Source organism: Anolis sagrei, chromosome 3, assembly GCF_037176765.1.
Source record: "Anolis sagrei isolate rAnoSag1 chromosome 3, rAnoSag1.mat, whole genome shotgun sequence".
Classification (NCBI taxonomy): domain Eukaryota; kingdom Metazoa; phylum Chordata; class Lepidosauria; order Squamata; family Dactyloidae; genus Anolis; species Anolis sagrei.
The window spans coordinates 69,332,739-69,360,370 of record NC_090023.1 but is presented as its reverse complement, the minus strand read 5'-3'; the positions used below and the strand labels follow the sequence as shown (position 1 = coordinate 69,360,370).

Genomic DNA, 27,632 nt, shown 5'->3' with positions numbered 1-27,632 from the left:
CTCTACCAATTGCATTTGCAACGACAGTGGGATCGAGAGCAGGGCCTCTCCAGGTGATCTTAAACTTCATGATGATTCGTAGTAAGAGATACGTTCAGACATGTAGTCTGGGCCAGAACCATTTAGAGCTTTAAAGGTTAAAACCAGCACTTTTAATTTTGCTCGGTAACAGATCGGCAACCAGTGAAGCTGGCGTAACAGAGGAGTTGTATGCTCCCTGTACGCCGCTCCGGTGAGCAACCTGTTGGACTAATTGAAGCTTCCGGGCAGTCTTCAAAGGCAGCCCCACATAGAGTGCATTGCAGTAGTCTAATCGAGATGTAACGAGCTTGGACCACTGTGGCAGTGGACAAAGGCTACTAGTCCTGAGTGTGTACAAAGACGTTCTGGATGTCAACCTAAGCATAAATATTAAATTTGGTCAAAATCTGTTTATAAATATGCAGGCTAAAATTTAAAATATATATAGAAATCCTAGGCAGTCAAGAGGTATCCAAGGTGACTTAACAGATCTAGGACTTACTATGTATTCATTTCGTTCCCATTAAATCTGACTATAACCCTATGCAACACAATTTCTGTTCCTGGGTTATAAATGTCATTTCCTAATTGGTTCTGTCATAAAAACATGGGAAAAGTTTATTAAACTGCAAAAAACTCTGTTTTTGTGGGACATCCTACAGCACACTTTGCTATAGTTTTTCTCATAGTCTCAACCAATCAAACATACTTTGTGGCTGTCACAAAAACAAAGTTTCTGGAGTATAACAAGTACTTTCAAAGTAAGTACCACACAATTCTTCAAATTAATTTTTCATTGAGAGAATATATAGTTGCAAGGAAAGTGGGGGATTATTGTGAAGAAGATAGAAAAGTAGGAAATGAGCTAGAACAAAAAAGTGACGAGGAAGAAAAAAATGGACAAAAATCGACTTAAAAAGTGACTTCTATCTGCTTCTTGGTGGTGGTTTAAAAAAGTGTAATTATATTATATTATCTTTATCATTATTTTTATGTTTTCTTTTCTAAACTGGAATATCCCTTTCAAACCAGGAACAGGATTTTTTCAAAATTTGTTACAGAGTGTAATTAAATGCCTTTGCTGTACCAAGAACGAGAGCACAGCATTCCCAACTATCCCAGTCATCCTTTACTGCTCAGCTCCTGCCTGTCAGCTTCTGGGACTTGCTTTTTGTTGTAAATCAACAAGTACACGCTGTACTACAATAAAATGTTGGGACCTTGGAATGAGGAAGGTGCCTTTAGAAAAGCTAGGAAACTTGGCACTTCCTTCAGTGGAACAAAAACACCCTTTGAATTATTTTCCTATCTGTTAAAAAAGCAAACCTCGAAAGGAAGCACAAAGTAATAAATTAATGTATAGTTGCAATATATTTCTTGCTTATCTCTAAAAAGGTCAGTGTTTTGTTGAGAAAAGCCATATGAATGGTTACCACTTGTACTCATTTTTATTTCTTTGTAAAGCCTTGTAACACAAAGGAACAAAAGTATATGTGGACCTAGGGACTGCCTGTTGGAAGTTGACAAGTACTACGTGAGCTTTTTTGTCCTTTCCCTCTTTAATATTAAATTGGCACAGACCATTTGGGGAGAATCGGGCATGGATGCATGATCCACCCAACATTGGCGTGTGATGATACTGCTGTTACAAAAGTGAAAGATACATTTGAGAAGGTTAATGTTGAAATTGGAAACATGTTTTTAATAATTTCGAGAATCCCTCAGCTACCACGGTTATGCCGAAAGAGGATTAATTCCAATCTTCATGTATTGTAATTTTGTAATTATAATCCCAACTTCTTGGGCAATGCATTGGTGCCATGAGAAGTAAAATCAGCTTACTGTTCTCCTTGAGGAACAATTTCTCAGACCCATTAGGTGTATCTGAAACACATCATAGAATTAATGCAGTTCAACACCATTTTAATTGTCATTGCTCAATGCTATGGAATCATAGGAATTATAGTTTAGTTAGGCACCAGGACTATTTAGCAAAGGCGGCTAAACACCTTTAAGTGGTGTCAAACTGCATTAATTCTACCGTGTAGATGCACCCATTATCTCAAATGCTCTTTGCAACGTCTGCGTTGTGACAAGGACTAGAAGCACCAGCCTGTCACTCACACTAGAAAAGCCTTTCCCCCAAACCAGGTGACTGTTTCCTCTCTAGTCCTACTTTTATTTTTATATGGGATGATCTTTTAATGCTTGAAGGAAACATCTTCAGTGAGTGAATGACTGAGGAGCCATTAACATGGGTTCTGGTAATTTGGAAATAATGGGGGCCTTAGTAGAATATATATTTTTCTTTCAGGTTGCTATCCAAGCTAATTGGGATATTGTACCAGATTTGCTGTGTCTTGTCCATACTAGCTACTTGATGAAGTAGATGTTCGAAGAATTCATTTCCCAAGACTGACAAATTATTTATTATTTATTTATTATTTGCATTTGTTAACCGCCACTCTCAGCCCGGAGGCGACTCGTGGCGGTTTACAGAACATAGAACATAAAGACAACAGTTACAATAATTAGGAGTATAACATACATCTTACTAACACACAACTAATTAAACTAAAAATCCGCTTCGTCTTGTTTGGGTCATAATCCATCTCGTCGTCATAGTCCATTCCGGTGGTCATACCAAAAAGCATAGCACATTAATTAAAGGCCTTTTCAAAGAGCCAGGTTTTCAGGCCCCTACGGAAGGCCATGAGGGACGGCGCCTGTCTAACTTCAGCAGGGAGGGAGTTCCACAGCCGGGGGGCCACCACGGAGAAGGCCCGCTCTCTAGTCCCCGCCAAGCGTGCCTGTGAGGCAGGCGGGACCGAGAGAAGGGTCTCCCCGGATGATCTCAAGGTCCTCGTGGGCTCGTAGGCCGAGATGCGGTACTCAAGGTATTTTGGGCCGGAACCGTTTAGGGCTTTGTAGGTTAGCACCAGCACCTTGAATTGGGCCCGGTAGCTGATCGGCAGCCAGTGGAGCTGGGACAGCAAGGGCGTTGTGCGCTCCCTGCGTCCCGCTCCGGTTAACAACATGGCTGCCGCGCGCTGGACTAGCTGGAGCTTCCGGGCCGTCTTCAAGGGCAGCCCCACGTAGAGAGCGTTGCAGTAGTCGAGGCGGGATGTGACCAAAGCGTGTACCACCGTGGCCAAGTCAGACTTCCCAAGATACGGGCGCAGCTGGCGCACGAGCCGAAGCTGTGCAAATGCTCCCCTGGTCACCGCTGAAACCTGGGGATCCAGGCTCAGCGATGAGTCCAGGGTCACACCCAAGCTGCGAACCTGCGCCTTCAAGGGGAGTGCGACCCCGTCCAGCACAGGCTGTAACCCTATACCCTGTTCGGCCTTGCGACTGAAATCGTCCTTATTTGACATGATGCCAGTATGTTCTATGTTCACTTTTTCAAATCAGAATTTAGGAGTAGAAACTAACTTTCTGATACATCTCTCACACTGGTATAGGTCAATTAACTTGAACCAAAATCTTAAGCCATAATGTCTTCTTGAAGATTGGAGACAAGTGAAAAGAGGCGGGAGAGAAGAGGAACCCAACTTTCTGCCTGCTTCACTTTGGTGCTTGTCTCTTTCACTGGCAAGGCATTATGCAGTGCATTGTAAGATGGAAGATCCCACTCAAACTGCTTAACCTGACGTGGGTCAAGCAGTCGGGCTGGTTCCCCAGCGCGTTAGCCTGCTCTCGCCCTGTCCGCAGGGCCCGGAGCCCCTCTCCGCTGCCGCCATGCTGGACTTCTTCATCTTCAGCAAAGGGGGCTTAGTGCTGTGGTGTTTCCAGGGTGTGCGTGTCCCCGCAGTAGCCTGCACCGCCCCCGTGAACATGCTCAACCACTCTGTTCTCCAGAAGTGAGATGGCAATAATTCTTTCACCCATTAAGCCCTTACATTGAAGTACAAGATGGACAATCAATTTGAGCTTGTCTTTGTAGTTGGATTTCAGAAAATCCTGACTCTAACTTATGTGGATAAGTTAATAGATGATGTCCATAAGGAGTTCCGAGACAAATATCAAAATATATTTATAAGCAATGGCTGCATATTTATAAGCAATGGCTGCATTTGCTTTGGATTTCTTTGAGAAAATCATTTGTCATTCAGAGCAATGCTGCCTCTGATAGTGGATACAAGACACTTACTTAGGCAATCCCACGTAGCCCGAGTATGAAGGTCCTCCAAGTGTAGTGCCTTGGTGATGGGTCCATAAGTGTCTGTGGAGCCCTATTCTTAATCCGCATGCTCTCCCACAGTGAGGACATCGGTTTCCAGGTGGAAGGCGGTCCCAGTCAGGGTTGGCTTGATGCGCCTTCCTCTTAGCACATTTCTCCCTTTCAGCATCCATTTGTGCCTCTTCGAATTCTGCAGCACTGCTGGTCACAGCTGACCTCCAGTTAGAGTGCTCAAGGGCCAGGGTTTCCCAATTCTTAGTGTCTATGCCACCGTTTTTGAGGTTGGCTTGCAGTCCATATTTCGATCTCTTTTCCTGTCCACCAACATTACATTTCCCATTCTTGAGTTGGGAATATAGTAATTGCTTTAGGAGACGGTGATCAGGCATTTGGACAACATAGCTAGTCCAGCAGAGTTGATGGTGTAGGAGCATTGTTTCAAATCTGGTGGTTTCTGCTTCTTCCAGCATGCTGACATTTGTCCACCTGTCTTTCCAAGAGATTTGCAGGATTTTTCGAAGGCAATGTTGATGGAATTGTTCCAGGTGTTGAGTGTGATGTCTCTAGACAGTCCACGTTTCTCAGGTGTATAGTAGGGTTGGTATCCCTGCTGATGTCCTGGTTCTCAAACACTCAAATACAAGACAAAGCCATTATGGATTGGTAGTAAATGGTGATACATTTGCTCCCACTCTTTTGTCCTTTTAAATACGTTTTCTTTCAAATATGCATTGATTTAGCTGTCACTGGTTGAGTCCTGGAAGTAACTTAATCCAATGCTCCCATAGGAGCCCTAATTTCATGGTGAAAGCAAATGTCTTTATTCAAGCCCTTTCAGCCTGAAAGAAAATTCTTCTCTTTTGAAGTGCTTCTATTTTAGTTAACTATTTCTAACGTTAAAAACAGTCATGAGTCATAACACACCGCCAAAGCCATTTCATCCTTTCAGTGTCGAGAGGCTTTGGAGCAAGTCTTTTCAGCTCTGAAATGACTCTCATTGTTTGACTTGGAGTGAAAGCATCCAAGTTTCTCTCTGAAGTTCAGGCATGTTACAATGGGAGAGACTGTATTACAAGGCATCTGTGCATGTCACCGTGCTTAAGTCAAGCCAGTTGAATGGCTTCCAACCGTTTACCCCTTCCAATCATTCTCCATCCATGACATACCTGTTGAATATTTTTTCCATTGACTTCAGGTCCTCACAAGAGTGGAAGTAAACCTCAAAGTTACTTTAAGGTGTTGTCACGCCCATTTCATCTTCACCACTCCTTTCCAACAGAAGTGCTTTGGCTGGCTGATCACAATAGCTTCCACACAAACCTATAAAGGCAACTGCACACTTTAGGCCTCAGACAAACAGCACATATGCAACAGCTGAGTGAATCCAGATAAAAGGGTTGAGTTTCCAAAAGAATTAATTTTCAGCTGTTTTTTTTTTTCAGCCTTAGCATTAGCAATCCCAATGGTAAACACTGGATTCGTAAAGAAAAAGTAAACAATAGTAAACATTTGATTTAACAGAAAGAATAAACAAAGACAAATAACCCAATCTCCCCAGAATGTTCACTTCCAGCTCTTCAATACTAAAAGTTATATTGTAACAGAATGCAATGTTTTCAAATGCATATGTAATTTGTGTATGGTAGGTAGTCTCTAAAACCTGTAGGAGATGCACAACTGGCATAGTAATAAAAGTTCCTGTTGCATAATGAGCAATGCCATTCCATTTGAAAGCAAAAAGTACATTACTTAGCTCATCTATTGTTATATTTGATCCAGATGCCTTCTAAAGTTTAATCAGATTAATACAACACAGGTCTTTTTACACACAAAGCACTTGTTTTCTCCAAATTTCTCTCATTTATCTTTGTGTACCAACTTTAATTCTTTTTCCTTCTGCTCCTGGCAATTTCTCCATTTTCTGCGCCAGGCTTTAGCACAGCTGGTTAATCGCCAACGGCAATAGATCACACCAATTGAAAGGTTGGCAGTTCAAAGCCCAGGTTGGGGTGAGCACCCGACCTTCAACCCAGCTCACTGTCCACCTAAGCCAGGAGTTCTCAATCTGTGGGTCTCCAGGTGTTTTGGCCTATAACTCGCAGGAATTCCAGCCAGTTTATCAGCTTTTAGGATTTCTGGGAATTGAATGCCAAAACGTCTGGGGAACCAAAGGTTGAGAACCACTGACCTAAGCAGTTTGAAAACAGTTGTTAGCTGTGAGTAGAGAAATTAGGCACTGCATAAGCAGGGAGGTATTTTATGGCATCATAAAAAGGAAATATCAGAAAATATGGTGTCTTAAAGGAAGGAGGAAGTCTGTGATCAATGGCTCCTCCATCATAGATGGTGGAGCGACAGCACCCCCCTGTGGACAGAATCAAGCACAAACTCCAGGATGCCGAAGTTGGGGAAAATGCCGACACATAACTCTATCTGGTCTCTGTCCAGTCTGTTTAACGGCATTGAATGTTTGCCATGCACGTGTTCTGTCATCTTCCCTGAGTCCCCTTTGTGGTGAGAAGGGTGGAATATAAGTGCTGTAAATAAATAAAAAAATTTCAGTCCTTAATGTCAATACTTGATTTCCATGGGTTGCTTTAAATGTATTGTGGGGAAGTATATGTGAAACAGATTATGGTTAAAAACTGTGCTAACAGGGAGTCAGGAAATGTGTGGACCACTCTCTAGCACAGGAACTGTGCTCTTAAATGTAGATAAAATATTTTAGCTCTTTTAGATTGCATTTTTGTTTTTTCCCACTCTCCAATTTCTCTTTTTAAGGACTTCTTGGCAAGTCCCTACTTCCTGCCTTACTAGGAAATGAATCAGATGGTTTTCCAGTTCAGTATGACCTCAAAAATTAATTATTGGAAAATGTTTCCTTCTTTTTATGTAGTTTAAGATCCATTTTTTTCACTGTGACTTTTAATTTGCCATTGTTTCAAAGCTCACTCCACCCTTGGAATATTTCATGCCATTGTAGGAATGTGTGGGTTCTGTCTAGAGAAAGTACGAACACTCCTAAGTATCACAAGTAGGAAGTGACATTTTTCCTCCTTTTGTTCTTTGAGTTCCCTGCAGATTGCGACTCAATGTTTGAGTCATTCTGCTTGAAGTCAGGAATCGGCCTCTGCTTTAACTTTAAATTTGACCTCAGCCAAGCAGATTCATATATAATTGACCTGCAAAGTGATTATGTAATGTAGCAGTCCTGCTCTTTATTTTCAATAGTGTCTGAAAATGTAAACTCCTTCTTGAAAATGTACATTATATGAAAAAGTCACATTATCAAACATTTAAAAGATTTTTAATAATTATTAATAATATAATAATATTCCAAATAATTATTACACAGAATTGCAAATGTTCCTTCACAGAAGGTACCCCTTTGTGTTCAGAAAAATAGCTTATGCTATCCAAAACAAATGCATTCCTGTTCATTGATATAAAATGGGCTGAGGCTTCTAGTAGGAGATGCATCCAGACCACTGTTCATCCAGATTTCTTGGATGATCTGTTCTCGACGCTCTATCCTTTCAGCAAGCTCAGCTGAGTCTATCGAATAAAAAGCTGAATATGGAGTCCTGCAGAAGCCATCAGGAAAGTCTGAATCTGAAGAGTCGTTTCTCTCCTCTTCGTCTTCCTCCTCCTCCTCCTCTTCCTCTTCTTCACTGTTTTCATCAGCTTTGTCCTCTGGCGCCAAATGCTTTTTTATCCTCTGCATGTTTTCCAGGTCATTAGAGCAAGACACGTGTACTACCAGCGCACAGAGTGTGAGCACCAGGCCAACACAGACACTAGACACAAACAAGAGAGCAGCTCTTTCAGGGTGATCTGAAATTAGAAACAAAATCCCAGACTAGAGGCTTATAAAGAGACGTGTAGATGGAGTCAGGGGAGAGGACATTAATGATGAAATATCATTTCTGAAAAGTCCTGTACTGTTGTTCCAGTCTTCTAAAGCCTAAGCCTTCAGTAGCCATCAAATCCTTCTAATGTGCTCTTGAATGATCAAGTCTGTCTACATTAGCAGAAACCATAAAGTGCCAAGGAAACAAAAGGTGCCAAAAAGCATCATATCCCAAGGCAACAGGAAGTGCCTTGAGATGTCGACACCATAAGGCTCACAGAACAAGCCTGTCTCTTCAAGTGCTTCTCTCCTGGTCTAGGCAATGCCACACTTCTCCCAAGTGATACTTGCTCAGAGGTTTGTCTACTCCAGTGGTTATCAATCTGGGGTCCCCAGATGTTTTTGGCCTCCAACTCCAAGAAATCCTAAGAGCTGGCAAACTGGCTGGAATTTCTGGGAGTTGTAGGTAAAAAAAACATCTGGGGACCCCAGGTTGAGAAGCACTGATCTACTCAAAAGGAAAGGGAGATGGGAGGCAATAGAGCTGAAAGGCCTTAGCGTGTATCTGCCTTAGATTTTCAGTTCCTAGTAAAATCCACCCACGCTAATTCATTCTTAACCTTCAATATTGTATTATGAAGGGTAAAATAACCTCTGTGTGCTTTTGTTACAAATCCAATTTTATAGTTCAGTAATCCCCCAAAGAACTTGATCTTGAAGATATATTTTCCTTGTTCATAAGGTAAAACAATCACATTTGCACAAGCCTTAGAAACAAGTAATTGTTATTAGAATTCTGCATGGAACCGTTTTCCTTGGGTACATTCATTCTTTCGTTACTTTTGTTAACTTCGGAAGCATGCAATGGGAAGGCCCCTTCTGGTACAAAAATCAGCTTGACACGAAAGTAAGCGGGAGCTGATCCCAGCCCCTCATCTGCTTTTCATGAGCATGTGGCGCTCCATGCCTCCTTGCCATGGAAAGAGTGTTTGTCTGGCATGCAAGCCCAGAAGGCATGTGTGGCTGTCTACAACTGACCACCTCCTCTAAAGTAGAAACAGGTAAAAAGCCTTCTTAAAGCATACGCCTGCCTGCAGTTGAGTGCCCCTCCTCTAGAGTAAAACAGCTGAAATGCCTAAAAGGACAGGAAGTGGAGCCTGGGAAGGCCCTCCACCCCATAATGGGCTGAGAGAAAATGGAACTTTCGGCACCCCAGAGCAAAAACATATATCTGCACTCCCGATTTCGGGAGACACCCAAAAATGAATCAGGGCCCTCATCGAAAGCCAGGACCATGACAAACCTCCATACACATTTTGCCAGGAAACCCCCATGATAGGTGCCTCCAATCACCATAAGTTGAAAATGACTTGAAGGCACAAAAGAACACAAAAGGCTAATAGGTCAGAATACCAGCCCAAAATATCAATTGTTCTACCTCTAATGTAAGCAAAGGTAGCCAGGCTGTTGCTAACTATAATTCCATCTTTCTTTGGAAATCTTGATTCCCGTGGATCAAAATCTTTATCTATGAAAATAAAATGAAGAATTGGTTGTTAGAAATGTTGGATTTACAATGGAGAAAATCCATAAAAAATAAATTTTGCAACTTGGAAATTATGGTAAATTAACTGAATGAATTGTTACTATCTTACTTAAAAAGAAATGGAAACATCTACTTCTGCTGCCTTTGTAAGCCAAACAGGAAATACTCCCAAAATAAAATTCTCACTTTACCTCAATCTACTTGATTAAACCATCAGAGCTTCTTGCATAAAGATAAATGCTGGTAGTGATCCATACAAATGACTATATTCACCTTTGACTGGCTTCTGAGAAGGCTGTAGATCAGTAATCATTGGATCAACAGCTGATAATATGAATTTGGGAACTGTAGATTGAAAAAATGAAAATGTTATTCACTGATTGTTAAGCATTTCACATCAATTGAAGCATTAATCATTGTATAAGGCAAATTAGTTAAGATATTAGATATAACAAAATAATTGAAATACTTTTTAAACTCAAGAAGGACATTGACAAGCTGAATGTGTCTAGAGGAGGGTGACCAATATTGGAAGCTATCTGGAAACTAAACTCTATGCAGCAGAATGGCTCCGAAAACTGGTTGTGTTTAGTGTGGCTAAATGAAGACTGAGAAATATTTGAATATTTGTCAGGTATAAGATGGTATTAGCTGGTTTACATGCTGCTCCAGAAACTTGCACACAGAATCATAGAGTTGGAAGAGACCTCGTGGGCCATCCAGTCCAACCCCCTGCCATGAAGCAGGAAAATCGCATTCAAGGCACCCCCGACAGATGGCCACCCAAGCTCTGTTTAAAAGCCTCCAAAGAAGGAGCTTCCATCACACTTTGTGGCAGAGAGTTCCACTAATGAACCTCTTTCACAGTTAGGAAGTTCTTCCTTATGTTCAGGTGGAATTTCCTTTCCTATAGTTTGAAACTATTGTTCCGTGATCTAGGCCCCTTCCATAGTTGTATAAAATCCCACAATATTTGCTTTGAATTGGGTTATATGGCAGTGTGGACTCAGATAACCCAGTTCAAAGCAGATATTGTGAATTATCTGCTTTGGTATTCTGGGTTATATGGCTGTGTGGAAGGGCCCCTGGTCTGCAGGGCAGCAGAAACAAGTTTGCCCTCACATATTTATACATGGCTATCATATCTCCTCTCAGCCTTCTCTTCTGCAGGCTAAACATGCCTAACATGAACCAACAGAGTACAATTGCAAGGAAAGGCATTCCATCTACACACCAAGAAAATGTTTTGTTTTTTTTTTACTGAATGAGTTGTTCAATAGTGAAAAAAACTGCCTTGGAGGTTGGTGGACTCTCATTCTTTGGAAGACTTTAATTTGGATAGGAATTGTTTTGAAGTGCTCTAATTGTGTGTATTCTTGCATGGCAGAGGGTTGGATGAGATGGCCCAAGGATTCTGTGATTCCAACCAACTCAGGGGGCTTCCACAAAGCCCTATACCCTAAAATATCATGGCTGAAAATCCGACAATATCTGCTTTGAACGGGTTTATCTGAATCTACACTCAGATAATGTGGGATTTTCTGCCTTGATATCCTGGGACATAGGGCTGTGTGGAAGGGCCCCAGTTTTGCTCAACTGATGAATTTGTGTCCCCTTGATTTGTATGAGTCTACTGTAGGTCTGGACCTATCTCACTGTAATCAAGTGCCAAATATCTGCCAAATGCTCCATCACCACCCACCTCCCAGACATTCCAATCTGGCTTGTCAGTTCTTATTTCTGCTTATGCCACTCTCCATATTAGGCAATGGAATAATGCTAAATACACCCAGAGGTGGGGATTAGCAATGGCTGTTTATTTTCCCCAGAGATTGGTGTCAAGCTGTAAAGTCTTCCTGCTGTAGGTTCACAAATCCAAACATGCAGCAGGAAGCTACTCCTACCATTGTGCTTGCCTAAAAGAAAATTGGCACAAAAAGATCAGTTATATAGGAAGGGGGGCACTGAAATGTGTGCCCACTATTATAAAATAGCTGTCCCATGTGGCCAAACCCAATCACACTGTGCATTGTGATCTGAACTCACATGGTCCGTTGCATGTGCAGCTGTGCTTGAAGAAAGACCAGATGATGGGGGAAATGGGAGGACTGCCAATCGAAGGCAAGAATTGCCCTATAAATGTGCCCGTGAACAAAAACAATGCTTCGAAAACATTTCATTACATACAGTACCAGGAGTGGGAAGCATGAGGCCCATAGTTTGCACTGTTAGGGGTTCAATGAAGCCCCATCGACCTCCCTAATATCCCCAGCACTTCCCGCCCAATGTTTCTGCATATTTCATAAGAAGAACAACTCCTGGTGAAAATACCTAAGCAGTTACATATTTCCTAACCTTTGTAAAATAATTTAATGAAGGGAGGTTGTGAGGGTTTTATGGGGGGGGGGGTGTATTTTGTTTTGAGAGAGAGTTTTGTCAGAAATTCATGGGCCCTTCCATAGCAATCCAGGTCTCAAATTGATGTTCCAGCTCAACTTCCCATTTAGAACCTAGTCTACAGGATTCCAGGATTAATATTCTAAAAGCATGCTTTAAAAACAAAACTACTTATTATGTAAATGAACGATTCCTCATCTCTAAAGCTTTATGCTATGACATGTTAACTATGAATTTTAAACTCATGTCCTGTTTTTACTGTATTTTAATCTTTGTTCTGTGTACTCTAATAGATATAGGGAGGAGGGAGCAAACTTGTTTTCTCCTGTTCTGGAGACTAGGACGTGGAGCAATGGCTTCAAACTACAGGAAAGGAGATTCCACCTGAATATGAGGAAGAACTTCCTAAATGTGAGAGCTGTTCACCAGTGGAACTCTTTGCACTGGAGTGTGGTGGAGGCTCCTTCTTTGGAGGCTTTTAAACAGAGGCTGGATGGCCATCTGTCGGGGGTGCTTTGAATGCGATTTCCCTGCTTCTTGGCAGGGAGTTTACTGGATGACCCACAAGGCCTCTCCCAACTCTATGATTTTATTGAGCCACAAGGAAAGGTGGGCAAGAAATAAAATAATAAGAATATTATCATCATCATTGTCATTAGTATATTTACATAGTTGGTTTTGGTTTCATTTTACAGCTAGTTTAATATGACTTTAGACTACAATTATTTTTGTTGCTTCACATTTTATGTTATTTATATAAATATCATTGAATTCTACTCTGATACCCTTAGGTTTAGATTAAGATATAAATATGTAGGTAAGCAATTAAATGAACTGGCTTTTTTTCTAAATGGCTGGTTAACAGAGTGAAAACATGATCCACAGTCAACTTATGGAAATTCAGTTAAATAGCTCCTCATGGTGCTTGTGTGTAGTGATTTATAATGCAGTTTATGTTTGAAAATACAAACAAACTCTGATCTCCCGAGTCACAAAGGAGACTGGCAAGCACAACTGCACCATTTATTTCTAGCTAACTTATGCCTAATTGTATTTGATGTTCTAATCCATCATATTATGAGGTTTGGCACTAAGCAAGTGTCCAGTAAAGCCCTCTTCGGCTGTTGGCGTGTGTGTGCGCAGGCATGTGTACGCACACAACTCCAAGGAGGCTAGCAATTAGTCTTAGACGCTGAACATTTTTCTTCCAGCCATGTCTGCCAATCCATTTCTATGCAGTCAATTTGGGAATTTTTCACATTCTTGAAAAGATGAAAGATGAAAACAAGTGTGGATCATGTGTCTATCAGGCAATATCTTGGATCAGGCCAGCTTCAGTTTTTTTGTCTCCTCATGCAGACTTTCTGGTTTAAAAAGTTGTTATTTTAAAACCAAATTATTTTCCTATTTGTAGCTTTTTCATGAAAAAGCGTAAAATTCTTGATCAAAAGCAAACTCATTTTAAAAGAGAGAAAAAAAACATTGTCTAAGACAGATTACAGAAAGCACTTGCTGTATGAAAAGTGAAATGCAGTCTTGAACCTATTCAAAGTCACAAGGTAAGCCTAATATTCAACTGCACTCCAGTTTTCTAAGCATGTGCCACACTACTAATCGATGCACTCTGCCAGCGCCACATTATTCCATCCCCACTTGCTATGGCCTTCCCTAGAATTCAACAGATATGAGGCATGTTAAATGTATTTGTATCCCTTAGGCTTCTTCCACACAGCTGTATAAAATCCACACTGAACTGGCTTATATGGCAGTGTAGACTCAGATAATCCAGCTCAAAGCAGATATTGTGGATTATGTGCCTTTATATTCTGGATTATATGGCTGTGTGGAAGTGCCCCTAGTCAGTATTGAAAAATGTAGCTCTTTTCCATTGCTTTTTTTTGTTTGTTTCCCAGTTTTTATTTTATAACAAATTCCATATCATTCTAGCTTCTTCAGCTAGAAATTCTTGGAAACAATGCCATCGGTTTTTGCCAGGTGCAAGATAGACTCATCAGACTCCCCCATTCCACAAATGGCATATGTTTTGAATTGGCCATTGACTCTGCCTGTGACTTTATAAACCTCAGAAATATTTATTTGGATGGAAGCATGCTTTTATTACAGCCATCTGGTCTGCCAGCGAGTGCACCTTTCACTAGTGCGGGTAGCCATGCCTATGTGCATTTCTCAAAAGGGCATATGCTGGCGTCGATTACCGTAGGAATGTGTAAAAAGGCAATAAAGGAACATTGGTGACAGATCTTCCACATTTGTTAGTTTTGCCAGACCCAGAAAAGATGGCAGTGCAGTTCACTGTTTAGGGAGACTTTAACAGCCTCCCTAAACTACAAACCCCAGAATTCTGCAGAAGGCAAAGACCTGATTTAAAGTGGATTCATTCTCTAGTGTGATGAAGTAGTATGTTTGCAACCGACATGTATTCCTTTACAATATCACAATAAAGATTGTCTAGCCAACTGTCAAACCAGCCATCTGAAAAGAGGACAGACCAGTGCTTGCAAACAGATAACTAGAACAGTGCATTTTTTACTTTACAATACAGATATTTTCATTCTATTCTTAATATAACTTATTTTCTACTTGTTGCAACATAATACCTTGATATGCATTACATTTCAATTTGCAGAGTGCCAGGCGGCCACCACACAAAAGAAAAGTGAATTTAAAGCCATAATCACAAACATTTGTGAACAGACTTGCTTAGAGTAATTACTGTGCTTATAATCCTGAAATGCTGTCAACACAACCCCCCTCCCTGGGTTCTGTGGAACATCTCACACATTCCAAAACTCTGCCTGATTCACAGTCTTGAAGACTGTGTGAAAAACAATTAAACCAGCAAGTAACTGGCAAATGCTCCAGGCTGCATCAAATCAGTCTGCCAGAAAACATCTTTAAAATTAATCAAGCACAAGAGAAGAAAAGCTTGACAGATAATTTTCCCTCAGTCTTATGTTCCTTTGGGGCCAGATCTTCTATTAAGTAACATGTGGCAGTGACAGATGCTGAGAGTACGTATGGTGCCATCTCTCAACACTTCCATTAGTACAATTTGTCCTGATCCTAGAAGTTATTTTATAATGAAAGAGGGCCGACAAGAAGATGTATAAAATGGAGATCTTGAGGATAAAAGAATATGTTGATCTGGATGGAGCCATACAACAAACTCTAGCGTGAAACACCAAGTTTGAAGCTTGGTTGTTTTCTTGGACCCAGCCAGGAGAAATTCCTTTATCAGCTTAAGTAAATTTGCCTGCTGTGACCATTATGGAGGGAAAATGATTGTTGCCACAATCATATATTTCATGGACTAGATTAAACAGTAATATTGTGTTGTGTGTGCCTTAAAAGAAGATTTGAAAGCTCTGGGTGGTGTAACACATTGGCTGCCAGATGGATAAGATAATCACACCATCTAATAGTTTTTTTTTATCAGCTGACAATTCATTTCTGGGGCCAATTAGACATGCTGGCAGTTAACTTTCAATCCAAAATGTTTTTGTCTGAGAGATACGACACGTGTATATGTTTGCTGAGATGTTAAGACTGGCCTGTAAGGCCTTTCTTCTAAGTCCACCATCAAGATGTTTTAGACTGGAAAGTGCTATGGACAGGTCATTTCCAGTGGCAGCCCCATGCCTTTGGAATTCAAGATTATGATTTCAAACAGCTTCAGTTAATATCTACGTTGGTAGTTAACTGCTTCTTAAACTAATGATGACAGTTTTTAAAACTTTCTGGGACTGCTAACACTTTAATAGCCTAAGGACATTTGCCTCCTAGCCCAGCCCTCCAATTGTCGCACATTCCCTGGCTCTTCTTAGGATTCTTGTACTTAGTAATTATGAACCGAACCCAGCACTTTATTTGCTCAGCCATGATAGCTTTTAATCATTTTTATAATGTTGTCTGAGTTTATCTTTATTGATGTTTGAAATTGCTTGATTTTTTATGCTGATTTTAACCTGTTTTGTTGGGCATGTCCCTCTGTAAGCCGCCTCAAGTCCCTTCAGAGAGATGGAGGCGGGGTATAAAAATAAAGTTATTATTATTGTTATTGTTATTATTGTTATTTATTTTGTCTCCCAATCTATATATTTCACTTTGGGGGTTTTTCACTGCTGAATGTTTTTGATCCAATTATAATTTTTTTTAATTTATTGGATGTTCTGTCAGATAATCAATGAAATATAGTATGTTATTGTTTTAATATGTAGTGAAATATTATCTAAGCAACAAATAAATACCATTGACCCTCCATATCCAGGAATTCTGCATTCAGAAATTCAACCATCCACTGCTTGAAAACATTTAAATTCCAAAATCTAACCTTGGTTGCCATTGTATATCAGGAACATCCATTATTACACCATTGTGTTATAATGAGACTTGATCATACATAGATTTTAGTATCCACCGGAGGAGCCCCCGGTGGCGCAGTGGGTTAAACCCCTGTGCCGGCAGGACTGAAGACCGACAGGTCGCAGGTTCGAATCCGGGGAGAGGCGGATGAGCTCCCTCTATTAGCTCCAGCTCCTCATGCGGGGACATGAGAGAAGCCTCCCACAAGAATGATAAAACATCAAAAATCATCCAGGCGTCCCCTGGGCAACGTCCTTGCAGACAGCCAATTCTCTCACAACAGGAGCGGTTGCTCCTGACACGACAAAAAAAAAAAAGTATCCACCGGGGGGGGGGGGGGCAGGGACCAAATTCAGTGGATATCAAGATCCCATTGTACACAATCTTGCTCATAACATGCAAGCATTACATCTGTATCTGTCTTTTTTAGGTTCATCACAATAAGAGTGGCCCAGCACCTAGTTTGCGTAGCAACTTCATGAGCATACAAACTATCTTTTTGCTGCCAGGATACTCCCACAGCTACTCCCACAGTGGGAGGGTAGGCAGCCAAGTAGATGCCAATTGTGCTACTACACGATAAAGACAATGTTCTCTTGAACTTCTTGGAAATTCTCCCAAGGTGTAGGAGGAGACATTTTCTTCAAGTACTTACCTGTAGGAAAACAGCCATCTGGTAACTGTCACCTTCCTTTTATTTGTGTAAGAGTTCCCCAGCAGCAGAAAGAGGGGAAAGAGTGTAGCTAAGTCTAGTGGCACTTTACATTCCATCATTATGATGAAGGATCTCAACCACTGATAAATAAAATTAAAGGTCCTACACCACATGGGTGGAGCAAACTTCAGATGCTCTTTACAAATGTCACTTGGCTGAGATGGAAGTTAATAATAATAGCCAAAACCATAAAGAGGTCTAGAAGGGTGAAGGGAGGTCAGTAAAGAGAGGGTGGCAAAAATATCAGGAGATTTTAGTGATCAGGGAGTTCTTGGTCCAGTCCATCAGACAATCTCTGGCCTTTTTGTGTTGGGGGAATGAATTAAACTGGGTTTGACATTCTGGCAAAATTTCTGTGTATGGTGGTCATAGAATCAAAGAGTTGGAAGAGACCTCATGGGCCATCCAGTCCAATCCCCTGCCAAGAAGCAGGAATATTGCATTCAAATCACCCCTGACAGATGGCCATCCAGCCTCTGTTTAAAAGCTTCCAAAGAAGAACTGAATAACCTAATATAACATTTGAGAGAATACTTACACTAGTATAAACCTTAGTTATTCCACTTTAAGTCACCAACAGAATTCTACGCCATAGGGGTCTAATCCTCACAATTGTTCCTCAGTAAAGCAACACAATGCAATCTTTGTCCGTTTTATTCAGAATAATTTAGAGAATGTAAATTTGTGGTTGTAGCATAATACCTAATCCAGGTGTTTAAATGCAGAATTACATAGATGTAAGGTGAAACCTGGATTCTGAGACAAATATAGCTTTGTGTGTATGCTGATTTAATAAGTCACAATGCACAATCTTTGACATTATTTGTGATTTTTCTTACCACATGCATAGCTGACATTGAGATATTTCTTCACACCAGGGAGGCAGGGTCTTCCAAAGTTATGACTGTTGGCAATAATTTTACACCTTTGTTTCCCATAACACTTCTTTGATAATACTTCTAAAGCTGAATAGGAAAAACAATCTGAAAGGAGGAAAAAAAGGAAAAGATCTTCATTTAGAGATTTCTAAGAATGGATCAAAGAAAGGGGATACTCTCTCTACAAGTGTGCATGCAGATATTGGTCTGTTGTGGCAACAATGCCTACCTATTGCTAATGTCTCCATAATCTGGGGGTGACACAATGGGTGGATGGGACTACCAGGTCTATTATGGAGCCCAGTGGTTCCCAACCTTTTTTTGACCAGGGACCACTCTCCAACATTAGTACCAAAATGGTTACAAATCAGTTTTTGGTGAACTTTAGATTCAGTTTGGTTATTTGGGGTGCTGATTCAGAAAATTGTGCAAAGGAACTTAAAAATCAGAGAAAAAATTGTAGAGGAAGACAGAGAGTTATTAAATCAACCAATAATACAAGAGGAAATATTAAGGGTAATTAAAGGGTTAAAGGGAGCTAAGTCACCAGGGCCAGATGGATTCCCAGCAGAATATTATAAAGCATATATGAAAGAATTGGCACCACACGTAACAGAATAGTTTAATGAAATATACATTGAGCAAAAAGTTCCTCAAACATGGAAAGTATCAGAAATTATTACTATACCAAAAAGGGGAAGAGATTTAACACAATCAGGGTCATATAGACCTATTAGTCTATGCAATCAGGATTACAAAATATTTACAAAAATTTTGGGGAAAAAGATTGGAAACAATAATGCCAAAAATAATCAAAGAATATCCATATGGATTTGTGAAAGGAAGGAAAATTGGGGATCCAATAAAAAAATGTGGTAATCTCAATGAATCATGCAAATTTGAATAAGGAAAAAATGGAATTCTAAAATTGGACATTTATAAAGCTTTTGATAACTTCAATCATAATTTTCTGTTAAAAGTATGTCAAAAGTTGAATACGGGAGGGACTTTTGCAAAATATTACAGCAACTGTATAGTAACTGCAAGGCAAGAATAAGAGTGAACGATATAAGGACAGGAGAGATATCCATTTGAAATGGTACAAAACAAGGGTGTCCATTATCCCCTACTCTATTTGTAATAACGATAGAAATATTAGCCAAAAGTATTAGAAATAGCACCAATTAAACAGGGTATAAAATAGAAAAGGAAGGAGGAAAAAAGGAAGAAATAAAGCTTAATCTCTTTGCTGATGATGCAATAATTATTACAAATAACCATTAATCATGATAAAAGATATGATAAAAATTGGAAGAGTTTAAGAATATATCATGATTATTTGTTAACATCAAAAAATCAGAGATACTATGTCTTAACACCCCACCAAGGGAACATTGCTTTCAGTAAGATGCATCCTGTATGAAAGTTTATCTCTGTTTATTCTTAGATTTGACTGAGGATAGCTATGAGTTAACATGTTCAAAACTGCTTGAATGGGAACATTATCACACGAGGCAGGCAAACTGGCATTGTAGGTGGACTGTAACCTATGCTCATGGTCCATATCACAAGACGGCAGGCCCGTTGCCAGGATTTCGATTGGGGGGGGGGGGGCTGAGCTTGTTTTTTTGGGGGGGCTGAGTCTGAGTGAAAGAGGGTCTACCCTAGCAAACCTTTTGTATCATTACCCCAGTACCCCCATGCATATGGGATATATTGAGTATGGTGATCAGATCATGATATGAATAAACATAACAGTTTAAATAATGCACTAGTAAGGCCTTCTTGCGGACCACCCTGAGAATTTGGGGGGGGGGGGTTTGAAGCCCCCCCCCCCCGGCTACATGCCTGCAAGATGGTCTCATGTCACAAGATCCTTCTGCCGGTCTCACTCCTTCTCCTCTTCATGATTCTCCCTTCTCTAGCTATTAACAGGTAAAACCTATCAATAGCTCCTATCACCTTCCTAACTTTTTGTGTCAACAAGCTGGCAATGGTGCCAAGGCCCTCTCCTCCCAACACTTGCTATCCCCCAGTTATCTGTTTTCCTTTTGTTTTATATTTTGACTCCCCCCCCCCTTTAAATGTTGGGATTGTGAATTGTGAAATCCCACTAAATATAAAAAGCATAACAAACAAATTAAGGGTATGGGAAGGGCAGTAGTATGGGAGGACAACTGTACTCATGGATCATATAATCATAGTTGGAAGAGACCTCGCAGGCCATCCAGTCCAACCCCTGCCATGTAGCAGGAAAATCACATTCAAAGCACCTCCAACAGATGGCCATCCAGCCTCTGTTCAAAACCTCCAAAGAAGGAGCCTCCACCACAGTCCGGGGCAGAGAGTTCCACTGCTGAACAGCTTTCACAGTTAGGAACTTCTTCCTAATGTTCAAGTGGAATTTCTTTTCCCTCAATTTGAAACCATTACTCTATGTCCTAGTCTCCAGGGAAGTAGAAAACAAGCTTGCTCCCTCCTCCCTATAACTTCCCCTCACATCTTTATACATGGCCATCATGTCTCCTCTCAGCCTTCTCTTCTTCAGGCTAAATGTGCTCAGCTCTTTAAGCCACTCCTCATAAGGCTTGTTCTCCAGACCCTTGATCATTGTAGTTGCCCTCCTTCCAACTTGTCAACATCTCCCTTAAATTGTAGTGCACAAAATTGGATATAGTGTGATTTCAGGTGTGGTCTGACCAACGCAGAATAGAGGGGTAGCCTGACTTCCCTGGATCTAGACACTATGCTCCTATTTATGCAGGCCAAAATCCCATTGACTTTTTTAGCCATCACATGACATTGTTGGCTCATGTTTAGCTTGCAGTCCACAAGGATTCAAAAATCTTTTTCACCCATACTGCTGTCAAATCAGGCACTGTCCTCCATTCTGAATCTTTGTATTATTATTATTAATAATAATAATAATAATAATAATAATATTTGCGTAAGTGGAGTATCTTTGTCGCTGTTGAACTTCATTTTGTTATTTTTGGCCCATCTCTCTAATCTGTTAAGATCATTTTGAATTCTGCTCCTGTCTTCTCTGTATTGGCTATCCCTCCCAAATTGGTGTCATCTGCAAACTTGATGATCATGCCTTCTAACCCTTCATCTAAATCATTAATAAAGACAGAACCGGACTCAGGACGGAACCCTGCTGATGGCACTCCGCTCGTCACTTCTTTCCAGGATGAAGAGGGAGCATTGGTGAGCACCCTTTGGGTTTGTTCACTTAACCAATTACAGATCCACCTAACTGTAGTTTTGCCTAGCCCACATTTGACTAGTTTGTTTGCCAGAAGGTCATGGGGGACCTTGTTGAAGGCCTTACTGAAATCCAGATATACTTCATCCACAAAGTGTGTATAGTAGAATACTGGGTATGTGTGATAAGGCTTTTAATGTAAATAGCATTTGCAGACTTTGATACAGATTGGAAAAGATAGGATAAAGATGGAAATAGCCTAACTTCTGCAATCGTTTAAGGAGCAAGGACATGGTTAATTTTCTAAGCTCTTTTAATCCCCTGCCTCTTTTCTGTGATTAGTGGTTACCAGCCACTGGCCTGCCAAATTAATGCTTGGTGGTTTTAATGTCGTGGACATGCATCCAGTTGGAACTGAAAAGAGATGGCCATCAAACCATTTCCAAAGCATAGTCGTAAAATATCAGTGCTGACTTGAGCTGCTGTTTAACAGATCACAGCCTATTGTCCCCGAAGGAAAGTGCTTTGCCGGTATTAATTAGCTTCACTTTGTACCTGTTTTGACATGCAAATTATTCAGAGAGGCTGCAGCCATAAATTGTGCCCTGTTTAATGAGTCTTTCCCCCTTTTACATCTTATCCCATTTCCAGAAAGATTTTGCTGTCCATTCTGTAGGGCAGAAAAGCCCTCCACCCTACAAAAACACCCAGAGCTAATGGCAAAGTAACAGCAACGCAACACAATCAAAGGATACATTTGGACAGAATGATCTCAAGAACTGTATCATTTCACTTCACTCCTTTCTTTTGCTTTTATACTCCCTCCTTAACAAGTCCTGGAGTTTCCAAGTGCTGGAAATTTCTAGGCAACAGACTAAAGGTGCAGGACATGGAGGCCAAAGCTTTCAGCAAAGTAAAAAATCAAGAAAACTTCCATTAGTGAGCTATAGTGCTTTTAAAACTCTTTTTCATGTAAATATATTCATTGCTTTGCTTTTTCCTTCCTTTCAATGGTGACCTGACTTTCAATTTAAACTAATGTAAGCCAGCATATCTAAAATTTCAGTCTAGAACTTGGGAAAATGAAATATACAATTGATCTTTATGGTCACTGCATTTTCTCTCTTTCAGCATAATTTGCTCCACAGTGCTGAGAAGAGGAAGGGAAGGAAAAGGACATTGTGTGTCCTTCCACTTCTGACAGTGTGTGTGTCCCTCTGCTTCAGATGATGGAACATCTTGTACTATCCCAAAAGATCAGAACTGCCACCAGATGTTATTAGTATTTGTGAACTATGTGATCTATGTATTAATGGTAAACATTGGGCAAACCCCAGTGAAACCATTACAATGTGCTGTCGAAGGCTTTCATGGCTGGAATCACTGGGTTGCTGTGAGTTTTCCGGGCTGTATGGCCATGTTTATGTATCTGTTGAAGGTCCAGCGTGGGAGTAGGCAAGAGTTCTTTCTCCTACCCTGGACCTTCAAGAGATATATAATCCTCCCTTGTCTAGTTTCCAATATACCTTACAACCTTTGAGGATGCCTGCCATAGATGTGGGCGAAATGCTTCTGGAACATGGCCATACAGCCCAGAAAACTCACCACATCCCAGAAACCATTACGGTTTCTGAAGGCTTATCCAGTTGTGATGTCAAATGTGTATTTAACATTTTTTTGTTTTAAATTTATTTTATTTATCAGGTCCACAGCAAACCAAAGGTACAATTGTGATGTTTTTGAGAAAACACAAAGTTTAAAAACTTGGCATTCTATTAAATGTCCTTTGACTAGTAGCTGCCCACTTGGAGTGCCTCTGGTGTTGCTATAAGAAGGTCCTCCATTGTGTATGTGGTAGGGCTCAGGGTACATTGTAATAGGTAGTTGTGGTTTGCTCTTCTGCACACTCGCATGTCATGGACTCGACTTTGTAGCCCCATTTCTTAAAGTTGGCTCTGCATCTCGTGGTGACAGGGTGCAGTCTGTTCAGTGCCTTCCAAGTCACCCAGTCTTCTGTGTGCCCAGGAAGGAGCTCCTCATTTGGTATCAGCCATGGATTGAGGTGCTGGGTTTTAGCCTGCCACTTTTGAACTCTAGCTTGCTGAGGTGTTCCTGTGAGTATCTCTGTAGAACTTAGAAAACTATTTCTTGATGTAAGGTGTTGGTGTGCTGGTTGATATCTGAACAGAGGATGAGCCAGAGATGTCACTACCTTGGTCCTTTCATTATTGGCTGCTACTTCCCGGTGGATGTCAGGTGGTGTGATACCGGCTAGACAGTGTAATTTCTCCAGTGGTGTAGGGTGCAGACAGCCTATGATAATGTAGCATGTCACATTAAGAGCCACCTCCACTGTTTTGGCGTGGTGGGATGTGTTCCACATTGGGCATGCGTACATGTTTTAAATAATAATAGCACAGTGAGAAACATCATGATTAAGACTGTGGCATTCAATAAGGATTTTGTAAATACAACTTCCCCTTCCAAATTCCAGTAAAAATCAACCCACCAAAAGCTTTTTTTATTTAAAAAATCAGAAATCTAATATGCAAGCACCTATTTAACATCACATCTCATTAAGCCCTGAAGATGAACCTTGCATTGGATTATTGTTGATTGTTGAGCTCTTCTCAAGTATTTTCATGTTTGCCAGCATAATTTATAGCTTTGAAAACATTTACTCTTTTAAAACATTTACCAAGCTTTCTAAGGCAAGCTCAGTTTGGCACAATACGTTGTTTCCGCTGGTCAATGAATTTACTTGTAAATTCTGTGTCCTTTTAAACACTGCTTCAATTTGAAAAGAAAATCATTAGTTGGAAAGTCAATGTGGTAAACACAAGAGAAAAGAGCCCCCTGGCTTAGCAAAGTCAAGATAAAAACACTTGGCAGGAGACATAGTTCAAAGTAGAAAGGAGGTAATTTGTGTGGATCATTAAGTCAAAACGACCAAACCTCCGATTTTATTACCCTGTTTTGTACTAACATGGCTTTCTTTTATTATTTCTGCATCACTTTTATTGGAATGCATTACTATTCACTCGTACAAACTTGTTTGATTCACCAAAGTATTCCATTCAAGCATTGTTGAGCCTATCAAGCCTTCTATCAGTTCAGTAAATGGGATGTTATGCTCTTAAATGAAAAAAGAAATACACTAAATATCTGAATTTGCCCTGCCAGGAGGCACATCTTGATCCTTCCTACAGCAATATTGGGCTGGTAAGGAAAATAAAGGATAGATGGATTTGGCTGCCCTTTCTTGCCCACCTGGTGCTTAAGCTTATATCATGCTTAGCCTACAGCAAGCAAGAGCAGTGAGAGTAAGGTTTAATACCAGTGTTGATGCTTGTCATTTCTTCACTAAAGTAGATAAATTTGAGGAAGGAACATAAGGAAAGAAACAATGGAAACATGTCATGAAGACACTGACATCCTCAGGCAGTGTGCAAAATCTATTAAGTCATGTATCTCTGACTTCTCTTCGGTGCCAAAATAAATAAGGTAAGTCAGTCCTGAAATGTATACATTTCCAACACATCAACTCCATGCTTTTTCTTTGCCAAGAATCAGCTCATACTTATAGCACATTGTATTAGCACATTCAATGCAGTGATTAGAGTCAAATATATGTAATCATTAGACAGGCTTGAATAACTGGCAACAAATATGTGGAAAGTAACTTCCTTATGAGTTTTATGACATATGCTTTTTTTTTTTTACCTTGAAGAGAAAATCCCCTGATGATTCTGTGGTCATTCCAGGGGGCCAAGGTAGCACAGAGTGTTAAACCACTACCTGCAAGAAATCTGCTGACCAGAGGGTTAGCAGTTTGAAGTCACAAGTCAGGGTGAGCTCCTAGCTGTCTGCTCTAGCTTCTGCTTACATAGCAGTTCGAAAGCATGTAATGTGAGTAGATCAACAGGCACCACCTCGGCGGGGAGGTAAAAGGGCACTCATGCAGACATGCTGGCAACACAATCAGAGAAGTATATGGACAACAGGCTCCTTGGCATGGAAAATGGAACAAGAGCACCTCCCCATGCCAGAGATGGAAGGGGAAAGCCTTTACCTCTGTCTGTATATTGTATGTTGTTGTTTACTGTGTAAAAAGGCATTGAATGTTTGCCCAATGTATGTAAAACTGTAATCTGCTCTGAGTCTCTCCAGGGAGATAAAGCGGAATAGAAATAAAGTGTATTATTATTGTTTATTATGAACACTTTATTCCTCCTCATATGATTTCATTTCATGTCTCCATTGTTTTTACTGCTGCCACCGTTTGAACAGTATAGGCAAAAACTCCCCTTAGCTTAGGGAATACTTTTCTTTGTCCGAATTTATTTGATGTGCAGGGCTTTTCCACTGCAAATAAGGAGCAGTATTAAAAGTACATGATAGAAGTGCACAAAAGCATGCAGGTTGAAAAGGTAATAGGAAATAGGAAAAGGGTTTTATTTCTCTTTAATTAAGAACTTATGGTCATGCACTGAAATTAAATGGTGATAGAACAGCAGGTCAGATAAAAAGAGGACCTTTATCCTTTGGTACTGTGGCATTCATTATCTTAAGAAGTGTTGGGTGCTGACTTTGAAAGCCTTAAAAACGAAATTGGGACAAATTTATCAAGGCTATAACTGGTGGCGCAATGGGTTAAAACCTTGTGCTCTGAACTGCTAACCTGAAAGTTGGCAGTTTGAATCCGCGAGATGGGAGTGAGCTCCCATCTGTCAGTCCAGTTCCTGCCAACCTAGGAATTCAAAGACATGCAAATGTGAGTAGATAAATAGGCAAAGAGATGCTCCAAGCAATCTTGCCAGCCACACTTACTTACTTAGGTGACCTACTTACTTACAACCAGGAGGTAACACTGAAGACTCCTTGGCTTGAAAACTCAGAAAAGCACCTCCCCAGAGCCAGAGATTAGCACCACCTTCAGAAGCTAGAAATGAAAGGAGGAGCCTCTACCTTTGTTTGTGCTTGTCTGTCTGATTGTATATGATTGTAAAGGCACTGAATATTTGTCTATATATGTAAATGCTATAATTCACTCTGAGTCCCCTATGAGAGAAGGGAGGAATATAAATAAAGTGTGTGTGGGGGGGGGGGTGTGTTTAACTGCATGATGGGGTAGTGTAGATGCACCCCCAGAGCCAGGATGGATGGAATATATATCCATCATAACTTGTGTGTGTGTATACACACACATACACACAGGTCATGATATATTCCATCCATCCTGACTCTAGGGGTGCATCTACACTGTCACATCATGCAGTTAAACTGCATGATATGGCAGTGTAGATGGAGCCTTTGAAAATATACAGAAACAAGAAAGCTCTGCTGCTTTGTCTCTTTAGGCCCAAGGAACTAGGACTGTAATTTCCAAATAAGATCTTGCTTCTTTGAGACACACAGGTTTGGACAATTACTGACTTAAACTAGGCTGAAATGTCACCGAAGCAATGTATTCACACTGCATTCTTGGATCCAGGGCAAAAGCAAATCTTGCTCTGACTGAAGCCCTAAATACTGTTCAACCCACACGGAGTTAATGTTTAACTAATTGTTGAATCCTATGAGTCTTTACAATAGTTTTCCAAGTCAATGTGACCTGGCATCACTAAGCAAAGGCATTAGTCCTTTATCAGGCATGCTTTCCAATCCTTGGTTTTCTACATTTATATTATATTTTCTTAGCACATGTATATCTTATCACTGAAAATCCAGCAGGGAGTGGAGCCAAAAAAACTGGGCAGAAAAATCTAAAATCCACAGTTGGACAACAGCTTTATATGGACCAACCATGATGCCACTGAGAGAGGACGATCTAGAGCACTAAGGTTGTGGGGGATGACACCAGCCAGAATGGCATGCACTTGAAATGTTGAAATCTTATTAGTGTTTAAGTTTCCATTTTGTAGGAAGGAGGCCCCGGTGGTACAATGGGATAAACCCTTGTGCCGTCAGGACTGTTGACTGAAAGCTGGAGGTTCGAATCCAGGGAGCGGGGTGAACTCCCGTCTGTCAACTCCAGCTTCTCATGCGGGGACATGAGAAAAGCCTCAACCAGGATGGTAAAAACATCTGGGTATCCCTTGGGCAATGTCTTTGCAGATGGCCATGCTGAGTCCCCCTTGTGAGGAGAAGGGCGGAATATAAATATATGAAATAATGGCCAATTCTCTCACACCAGAAGCGACTTGCAGTTTCTCAAGTATCTCCTGACATGAAAAAAATGCAGGAAAGAGTGTTTCTTTTGTTGAGGTCAATCTGACTCCTATTTAAGATGGCTTCTGAAATAAAATCTTTGTTGTTTGGAGGACTCTTATCCTGAATGAGCCAGAATAATGTATGGAGAAAGCTTTTGCCACAAAAAAGAACACCCCCCTCCCTTTCACTCTCTTTGTTTCTCTGTAGGTGCTTCTTCCACACACAGAAACAGTTACCA

The 27,632-nt window shown here is 40.6% G+C and overlaps 1 protein-coding gene across 1 annotated transcript in view; it reads right to left on the bottom strand.

The window, feature by feature from the left end:
• Window positions 1–7,495: 7,495 nt before the first annotated feature.
• EVA1C (eva-1 homolog C) overlaps window positions 7,496–27,632 on the bottom strand; it is a 63,261-nt gene continuing 43,124 nt past the window's right edge. Inside the window, exons 5-8 of the mRNA XM_060770427.2 lie at window positions 17,935–18,078; window positions 9,874–9,945; window positions 9,493–9,582; window positions 7,496–8,038 (exon numbers count right to left, since the gene is read on the bottom strand). Coding sequence (XP_060626410.2) covers window positions 7,617–8,038; window positions 9,493–9,582; window positions 9,874–9,945; window positions 17,935–18,078 — 728 coding nt within the window. The 3' untranslated portion in view covers window positions 7,496–7,616. The remainder of the gene's footprint in view (window positions 8,039–9,492; window positions 9,583–9,873; window positions 9,946–17,934; window positions 18,079–27,632) is intronic.